At 31.4% G+C, this 10,808-nt stretch overlaps 1 protein-coding gene across 1 annotated transcript in view; it reads right to left on the reverse strand.

Moving 5' to 3' along the window:
* LOC149419111 (uncharacterized) overlaps positions 1 to 10,506 on the reverse strand; it is a 64,647-nt gene extending 54,141 nt beyond the window's left edge. Inside the window, exon 1 of the mRNA XM_089638117.1 lies at positions 9,929 to 10,506. Within this exon, the coding sequence (XP_089494243.1) occupies positions 9,929 to 10,198 (270 nt within the window). The 5' untranslated portion in view covers positions 10,199 to 10,506. The remainder of the gene's footprint in view (positions 1 to 9,928) is intronic.
* Between the last annotated feature and the right edge of the window lie 302 nt (positions 10,507 to 10,808).

Genomic DNA, 10,808 nt, shown 5'->3' on the forward strand with positions numbered 1-10,808 from the left:
ATATGTATTTTTTTTAAATTGCCGGCAATCCGGGCGTTTATTAAAATAACAATCATATACAAACAAGTAAGTAACCCGCCTCACTAGAAGATTTCTGTTCTGAGGCAGGTACATATATATGCTTACATATACACATACATACATGCGTACGCATATATTTATATATCCGTATATATACCTATAATTCAATATAAACACACACATTCATACGCATACATACACACATATGTACACATACGTACATATATACAATCACTTACGTATACTTATGCATGCACATAATCCCAAAAACATAAGTATACAAAGTTTAAATAAATACATTTAAATACAAAGTTTAAATAAAACATAATAAAGAGTATAGAATTTAAAAAATAAAATAAGTTAATGATTATATTGATTCTTTTTAGATTCCTCCACATTTCAAACTTTTATATATTCTTTAAAATTATTTTAATGTTCTTGACATAAACACTCACACCTATAAAATATCATGAGTATATTTTTTCTTATTAGTACTGGTATTGATTTCTTAAATCGAATTTATATTTTTTTTCTAAATTATATTCTCTTTAATTCTATACTCATTATTTTTTTTTATATTGTATACTTTCGATATTTATTTTAATTTCTTCTATATTTCATACTTGATATATTTTTATAATGTACGTCATATATAATCAACCACAACTAGACGGGCATAACTTGGTAGTTTAAACATTATCAATGAATATAATAAACAATGCACTGAATAAAGAAAAATAAAAAAATAATACTATTCTTCTGCATTATAATTTTAATAGCAAATTTTCTCTTCATCAATACTGTTCCACTAAAATATTATGTATTTCAAATGTTTGCAAAATCCTGTATGGGTGTATAATATTTTTTTTTCTATTTCAAAATATTATTGTTGAGTGGAGTAAAAACAGTTATTACTTCGGTTGAGTGACGATTTAAAATTATTCAAATAATATCGCATAATAAAAAAAAATATGAATTTTTTTCCAAAAACACTTTCTTATTGATTTTGTTTAACAAATCAAAATTTTTGAAAATATTGGGAGACGCCGTTATTGATGTTTTTTAATCTAAATGAAACAAAACAAGGACGGTGTTGTAACGGTGTTTGTTCTCAACAGAACCAGTAGAAGTAACGAACCAGGAAAAACACCCAATGAATTATGGATAGACAAACATTTTGATCTCAGTAACCTACATATCTTTAGTACGCCCATAGCTGTTAAAAAAATGGGATTCTAAAGGAGAAAATGGAATCATGGTAGGGTACGGAGAAAATGCGAAAGGGTATAGAATTTTTTATCCTGATAAAAATGATGTTCTAATAAAGAGGGATGTCATTTTTCTGGAACCTCTTATCGGGAAATGTAATAGCTTAAACCTAGAGTCTGTAACAGAAGATTACAACAGACGGGCTAAACTACAACACGATCATCTCGTTAACAGACGTAATCTAATAACATCCAATCTAATGAAAAGGAAACAGGGTCAAAAATCGTAACAAAGGTGAAGGTTGTAGTATTATTAACAGCATCAAAGATCTCATCTCAGTTTCTAAGATGATCTTGACCAGAATGTTCCATAATAGTTTAATGGACCGAAAATACTCGGCAACAGATGCTGAGTGTTGTATGGTATATGTTATTAATTATTATGGGAAAAGATGAACATGAGTTGAACTTGGATAAAGCAGGGTTAAATTATCTAAAGCAATTTAAGTGTAATTAACTAAACATTTATTCAATTGTTAAAGCACTCTAATACATTTAGCTTATGTTGTTAGCACAAAAAGCAAGGTAAGTTTATACTGTTCATTGTCTTGTCGCTGTTGGTTCAATTCAGTGAATTGTTTTTTTTCTGTAATGAGATCACAAACAAAGGATGTTTCAAGGATAAGCTTTTTGTTAAAATTACGTCCTAGATAAAAATTAATTTTTAAATGCGGTTATTTTTATACTATAGATGTTAGATTTTTCTTTGTTTATTCTCTAATTGCCTTCTTATTTAGTTGTAATTCAATTTATTTATTTAACGCCAATATGGCTTTTAAATATATGTTGTACAACTTTACATAAATGTAGTAGAACTTTACATGTAGGTAGTACAACTTTATGTGAAGGTAGTACAGCTTTACATATAGGTAGTACAAATTTACAAGTAGGTAGTACAGCTTTACACAAATGTAGTACAGGTCTACATACAGGTAGTACAACTTGAGAGATGGGTGGCTCAATTTTATATATAGGTAGTACAACTCTACATATATTAAGTACAACTTAACATTTAGGTAGAATAACTTAAACACGAGAAATAATTTTAAACTTGAGAAAGATATAATAAAAATTAAATTTCAATATATATAAAAAAATAAAAATACAGGAAACTCATATTAAGAAAATAATAATGGATAAGTTTACAAAAAGATAAAAGATGGTTTCAATAAGAATTTAATAATCCACAAAATTCACCAAGTTATCATTGTATTGTCACTTACTAGATATATATATTTTTTAATTATTTCAATATCTCTAAGGGCTGCAATTATGTACAGACCAAGTGTTCAAACAACGGCTATCATTATGCTGGCCGCATACATACGTTTTCCGTATTCGATTTCCGAATTCGTTTTCCGTATTCGGACATCCGAATGCACGGAATCAGTAGAAAATACATTAACTGCCGCACACGTTCGTTTTAGTTCCGAACGGAACAAATTCCTTACGCACGTTCCGAATGCGAGCCGGCGCGTTCGGAGAAACCGAATGGAAAAAACCTAATAACGTCATGTGGAACGCAGCTATTGCATACATTTTGTTTGTGTCGACGTAAACGTTCGGAAATTTCCGTTCAGTAATTCAGTGTTGCCAACGGATCTTGACCTAATATCGCCGTTTCTCATACATAAGGTAGCGTAAAGTAGCCGAATTCGCTGTTAGGTGGGACATGTTTAAAATTGATGTTTTTACGTGAAAATAAAAATTTCGTGGGGGGGGGGGGTGGCTAGAGAATTTCGGGACATGTTTAAAATTGAAGTTTTTGAAGTAGCTTAATTGGCGACCAGTCGCCTTTTAGATTTTTTCGGCGCCGATTCTCGCTCTGAGTAGCCTAAATGGCGATATATCGCCCTTGTTGGCAACACTGTTACTGACGTTTATACATTCCGAATGAAGAAAAACGAACATTTGCGCTAGTCTCACGGAATTCCGAATACGGAAAACGAATTCGGAAATCGAATACGGAAAACGTATGTATGCGGCCAGCCTTAATGTTAACTTTCATCGTTCAACAAGTAGAGGTATTTAAGAAATATTTATGTTAGGCATAAAAATAATTTTATATTCAACCACCTTAAAAAAGTGTGGTCTAAATAAATGTACAGACAAACTGACAGTAAGCTTGTAGCTAAAACATAATTAACCATGAAAGTTAGTGAGTAAAACATGTCTCCCCCTACTTGAAACACACGTAAACGATTTTTTGTATGAAAAATACATCAACGCTCGGTAAAGAACAAAACCATTTTCAGAGACCCTTGGTAACAAGCATTTTTTGCTGCCATTGTAATTAAACTTTATTATACCAAATCCGCTATCACAAATTGATCACTCATCTATCAAATACAAATAATAACAGATGGCTACCGTGAGATAATTCGATGATTTTTAATGCAATTATATTTTTGACCAATCTTATCTGCAACACTTTCTCGTTACTTAAGTCAGATGGTATTAACGATCTGTCCATTGAATCTATATTTGAGTATGATATCATTACTGCACCTCCATCTTTCTATCGATTCTCTCTCTATGTGCTGGTTTCTCGCTCTCAGTTTCGTTTATAATTCGATCTCCTTCTTCAACTAATGATTCAACTTTCTACAGGTTGGAAACTGGATGCATGCAGTGGCAAATATAATAATATACTAGTATATATAAATCACTTTAGTAAATTTCAAATTTATTCAAACTTTTAATCGTTTCGCTATTTAATTTTGCTGTGGCTCATTCTGTCTGTGCAGATATAGAAACAATAGCGCGTTTTGCTTTTATCCAAATTGCATCTGCTGGTGGAGTGCTGGGCCGAGTCACTCGCTTTGTTACTCCGTCGAGCAACTTATTGGAGAGTAGAGTTTATCAAATGTAGAAGATGCAGTTTATCAAATGTAGGGGGTCAGTTGGTTTGTATTATTTTAAAGTGTTGTTGTCATTTTTTGCGTAGTGCGAAAAATCATTTTTATAACAACAATAAAAATTCTAAATTTTGATTTTTTTTTCTTTCACTGACCGATTCGGTCGAGTAGAAGTATTTTCGTAAAATTTTAAAGTATAAAATAATTTATGGAGCAGTTAATTCAATGTTTACTCTCTAAAAAGCCTTTTTTAGTATCATTGCGATAATAACCAGCGATAGTGATTATTAAATAAATAAGTTGGTACTGTAACACCAAAGATGATCAAAATGGTCGTTAGAAAATCCAGTCCAGTTATTTAATAGTTTTAGTGAAGTTATTTCATAAAAAAATTTCTAAGGCTACCTGCAAAATAAATTGTTTGTCGAAAACAAAGCTTAAAGTGAAAAAAGTGACTTGTTTATGCTTACAATTTTAATGAAGAAGAAATAATATTTATTTGAAAATTCATCTAGTACCATGCAATTTTTTATATGCTTATACAGCATAAATAATGTACTAACGCCAATATTGAAAACAGATTTAATCATTAATAAAACACTATTTCGTTTTTTAACATATGCATTTCATTAAATCAACTATGTTTTATTTTAATATTTCCAAAAACAAACAATCATGGTGAAAGGAGCGGTGGTTACGTTAGTAAAACCATAGATTTAAAAACGGGGAGGACTGTTGAAGAGCCTTGAGGGATACCGAGAATCTGAAGCTTGAACAGATTGAGAAATCGCCAAAAAACGTTATCAATCCAAGTCCTTTGAATACGCCGCAGCGGGATCTTTTTTGCGAATACTTTGTGTTAGTATTATGAAATGGCAGATGTTATAAATGAAGGTATTCAGTGAATTTCTATTCTATTTCCAGGAATCGGAAATGAATCCCTTTCACTGTCATTCCAGCGATAGTGGTGTGTTCTGTTCATTTCCATGTGGCAGTTTATAATGTGTTTATAATAATATATTATTTAAATGTTTTAACGTTCATGTATTTATAAACATACTAATTTTGGATGTTCGTACAAGTATCTAAGTTGGTAAATAATGTGAAATATTCATGAGTAATGAGTATCATGACTCTAGTTCAATGAAATATATATTTTTTAAAATTAAAACTACTAATTGGAAGTGCGATATATTCTTGAGAAAGAATCCTGAGGCCAATGTTTTTTTAGTAAATACTCAGCTTCACAAACCCTACAATTATAATATCCCGTGATTTTTCACGGCAGACCCGTGGCACGTTCCTAGTATGTTTTTATTCTTATGTTAATGCATCTATAACAATGAACTTTTGATTATCAACTTATTCTGTAAATAAATCGTCCTTGTGCGAGAAAAAAATTTAGGATTGAAAGTTTTGTTGAAATGGCTTGTTCTTTCTAACAAGAAATGCTGAGAAACTCCTTAACCTTTTTGATCGCATTAAATTGTTCTTAACAATATGTTTCAACGAGGTATTTTCACTGTTTTTTTAATCTAGAAAAAATGAAGAAAAAAATACAAAAACATTTAAAATTATTTTTTATGTTATAAACGATACGTTTTTATTCTTCAATTCGACGGCGTTGACGTCACTTCGGGTGACGTTGGTGACAACCTTCTTACCAGACATTGGCAGTTTCATGTCATAATGACGTTGTAGCTATTTTGAATTGTTTCGGAATGCCCAGTTTTAGATCAATAATTTTGAATGAAATATTAAATCTACATATTTTTAGTCCGATTATCATTATTAAAAAAATACTCTTTAAGTCTTCCACATATTTTAACGGTTTTCATAGTTTGTGGAAATACCCATTGGATGGTTCCACCGGTTCCTGGCAACGGAAAACAAGTTATGACTGTTAATATATCCATAATTCATCACTTGACGGTGTTTAGACTTACTCTCGATTGCTCCTGTTACAATTTCTAATAAGAGGGCGGTGCGATAACAATATTACTTCCTGATTAAATGCCTTTCCCTTCTCTGAAACCTTATATAATAAATGCACCATACAATACACACACAAATAGATTCATCCAATGACAGACTCCGTGGTCGAGGGTTAAGGCTCTTGACCAGTAATTCGAAGGTCGCGGGTTCAAATCCCGGCCTGCGCTATAAATTTTATTTGATGAATTTATGTTATTTCACAATTTATTAATTAAAAATAATACATAGCATAATTGTGGAATGTTTCAGGATGATATCGCCCTGGTGTAAGACCACAAATCAGAATTGAAACGTTGCTTGAAACAGATTTAGCCGTGTTTGATGATCAGATTTGAATAGCTAGGTACTCTCTAACCTTCCTCCTCCCGATCTCCTTCCTTTCCCCAATACCTTCAGCCTTACAACATAACTCAATTGGGGGTACCGTAGTCTCACTAATTTTCGAAAAATATAAACCTAGTAAATGATGACTTGCCTAAAACAATGTTCAGTGATTTTGAGTACCAACTAATTTTTATTTTGCAAATTGAAGGAATAAACTTTGTATGGCGGACGAGGTTATCATTGGCTATATATGTTTGCAATTTATACGCTAAGCACAAATGCACTTTATTTAGTTAAATTAATTTATTTACTATATATACACGCAAAATGACTTTTTGTCTGCATTCTTTTTAAGGACCAACCAAAACTAGACTTTCAGCCGAAACTCTAATCGAATTTCGACTTCATTCGAATTGTTAGTTTCGGCCGTTGCCGAAACCGAAACTTAATTAAATATTTTTTTAAAACACTTTCCCAGAAATTAAGCAGGTTTATTTTTAAATTCGTAAGAGTTTATTAAGGTCAGTTTAAAAAAAAAATATTAGTCATTTTTGTTTACTTTTAGCGCATTTGGTTTCTTTGTTAACAGTTCTTCAGTGTACGCTACAGGTTCTTTAAATTAAAAAGAAATATAAAAACGAAAGATTTTAGAAGTAATAAAAAAATCAACCTAGTCTTTACGTTAGACAATTGCAATACAGTAAACTCATTATATTTAATTGATAAACTTTGAAAAAAGTAAATAATATTTTAAAATTATAAATATTTTAAACTTTTAAATTTAACTTTTATATAACAGCTTTTTAAAGAAAATATATAATATTCTATAGGCGTACCTATATTAAACCGAACGTGATCTGACACATTCCTACTGAGCCGAAGTTTCGGCCGATTTCTGGCCGAAACCGAAACCGTGGCCGAAACTGGTCAAAAATGAAACCGAAAATTAGGTCATTCTCTATTTTTTTTACAAATGATATATTTTCAGTGAACACGTAATAGGTAGAAAAAATGCATAGCTAGATATAAAGGATTGCCTCACTTCGTTACAAAGAATGTACGTATTACATAAAAGCCTTCGCAAATTCTGTCATCAGGGCGTTTCCTGTTACACAGATATTTAATTTGTTTATTTTGTAAAGCCTTCTTTCCTTTCCAATCACTTTTACTTAAGACCGCCCAGGGCTCGTTGACTACCTGACCGGCTGCAGGCGCGTGTGGCAGGCGCAGGTAACCGGCAAGATGAGAATTATTCTACCGACTTACAAAAAATAATACACTCTAGAAAGGAATTCAAACGAAATATCGCGTAAAAAATTGACAGAAAAAGAATGATATTATTTAAAACTGATGTGATTCTATAGAATATCGATGTCGGAAGTGAAATAGATTGAAATATGATGTTATTAAAACGATCGTAAGTTACGTACGATAGTGATATGTGGGAGGCGATTAAGTTCGATTCATTCATTGTAATGGGATTTTTAAATCGATTTATATAAAAATGGGTGTGAATTATTTGCGTATTTTTTAGGTAACAAATCAGAACACTTTTGAAAAGTTATATACAGTCATGAATAGTGATGTTAAAAAAAGGTTTTTTTTCTATGTACATATATACTAAAAATATTCATTTTTTATTTACATCAAATTATTTTTTTAAACATTAAAAATATACAAACATTTTATATTTCAGAGAAATGTTTATATTTCCGCGTTTGTATGCGCGATTGTCACCAAAAGTTAATAAAATGCATTATCATCGACAACGAGTCTATTTGTCGAGTTTCAGCTGGAAAGAATATCGATAAGTGGGTTAATTTCCACTTTCAAGATTCAACTTCATTCATACATTCATCAACGAAAACAAGAGTGAAATTCAAACAGATGTATTTAACAACCAAGTCAACTAGGTTAGGTTGTAATTTTAAGCTAGCTTTTTTTTCAAAATTGTTCTGTTTTGTCGATAAATCAATTTTTAAATGTTAGAAAGTAATAAGGATAAGAAAGCATTTATAAGTCAAACAAAATTTTGAATGATCGTTATTTTGAAAAAGTCATTTTCAATGCACTTGCATCATCAATCATACCTCGAATTTCGCGTTAGATTTTTCAAAATATAATAAACATACACAACTACAAAAAAGTACTGTAATTTTTGTGAATGTCTTAAAATAATTATATATGTTTCACTTTATATTCACGTAGGCTTTGTGCATTGATTCTATAATATTCGAATGTATAAAAATTCTTGTTTTTTATAATATTCGAAAGTATAAAAATGTTTGTCAGGTGAAAGTACATTTTTTTATTGAAAATTAGCATGAAAAATTATGATTTAAATTTAATTATAACTTTATTAACTCTAAAATTTAAATTTTTCTCATCTTAGCTATAAAAGTTATGTCAGCCTCGATACCCAGACAAAAACCCTTAAATAAATTATTGTTTTTCCTTTCTTCACGGTGAACTGTACTATTTTTATTTATTAGCTTTATGAGATAGGTATTTGTTATTTATTATTTTATTAATGATAATACAATGGAAAACGGCGTAGAGATCGCATAAATGCGTACGTTTCTTTTAAGGCAAATTGATCGATACTTATTTAGTTGCAATACTTGGATTGATCGCTAGGCCTTTTAATGTTATTCACAAGCAACGGAGAATGAATCATTGCCACTGAAAGTGATTTCATATCGATGTTAATATCTTGTTACTTGTTATGTGTAGCTACATGCTGGCGAGTCGCTATTACAACTGTCAGGAAACCAAACGAAATTCGATATCTTTTGCGGCATGGAAGACTTGAACAATGTTTTAGTATCAATGAATTTTCTTCAGTTTTGTTTCAACAAAATAACTTATAAACGTAAAACTGAACTGTTATTTAAAACTAATCTCGTGAAATAAGTGGAATTTTTTTCTCATTTTTCTATGTCCGTGATTAAAATAATAATATTACATATATGTACCGAACTAAAATTTAAAAAAATATACATTTAAAGAACTTCCTGACAAACTGCCATCTAGAAGTTTAACATCAGTTTATTGTTCTAACACCTAATTATATAATATTTGAAAAAGTAATTATTAGACACCCTAGTTAATCCAAATCCTAGTCCAAATCCAAATCTTTATCCAAACTATGTTTACATACAGAAGAAAGTGATACTAAATTCTGGAAGTAAAGGACAAGAGAGTGCTTTCAAAGGGTATTTTTGCTGGATAAGATATATATTGTTAAATAATAATTATTGTTAAGTCATTGTGCTAATTTACATTGAAATATGAATCAAACGATACCCCTAATCCTAATCCAACACATTTTTAAAGAGTGTTTTTTTCATATGTATATAAAAATTTTCTCCAATTTTTACGAAAAGAAAATTTTAGTCGATTGCGTAATTTGTTTAAAAAATCTCTATTACGGGTTATAAAATTTAGTTTTTAGTTTCTTACCTTGTCTTTGCCAGAAGTCCTCAGCAAGAACTTGAGCTTCTGCCTCTTTTCCAGCATCTTCTTGGAGAGCGTCTCAAGCTCCTTCCCTCTAGCCGGGCCCGCGTACACCAGGTGCGTGCAACCGCACGTGTCGACCTCCCCCACTTCCACGCGCCCCTCGTAGTAGCACACCAGTTTGGTGGTACCCTGCGGCGCCGAGGGACATTTCGACGACGCCACGAAGGCGAAACTGGTCACCACGAGCCCCAAAATCACCTTGTTTAACCACATTTTGTATTAACCTAACTGTTTTCGTTGTTTTCGAGTGTCTTACTTTTTTAAAAGTACCATTCCTTTGTTACCAAAAAATAACCCACCCTAAAATTTTTCAAAATCAAAAAACTATATCTAACACTTTTTGAGTAATGTCTTTAGTTATTATTATTTTATAAACAGCTTTAAAATGCGCTGTTTAACGTAATGTATTTATTTTTTCAGTGATAGCTTTAATTTTGTATAAGTATTTTGAGTTTGTTTGAAGGATGTAGGTCGGATTTGGTGGTCCACGCGGTTGGACCACTGGCGAACTTATGAGATCAATCTCCCGAGCATTCAGCAGCTAGGTTAGGCTGTCTGGTAGCCCTCCTTCTTTTTACTCTATGCGTGATCTCGCCGGCTCTGCCGGGAGTAAGATTTAAGACTGCTATGACACTCACACACACAAAAGTGTGTGTGAGTGTAATCTTGTATACAGAGGTTGCGGTGACGGTGTTCCCCAGGGCTGCCCAATCAAACCATAAAAAATAATTGATCGCCTTTGCTTTAATAAGTCTGTTTTGTCATGTTTTTCCAGAGCGTCTTTAATTTTTGCATATATTCGTGTAACCTAATACATTGCATT

The sequence above is a fragment of the Hesperophylax consimilis genome, chromosome 12 (genome assembly GCF_061612785.1).
Source record: "Hesperophylax consimilis isolate HC1 chromosome 12, BYU_Hcon_1.0, whole genome shotgun sequence".
In the NCBI taxonomy this organism is placed as follows: Eukaryota; Metazoa; Arthropoda; class Insecta; order Trichoptera; family Limnephilidae; genus Hesperophylax; species Hesperophylax consimilis.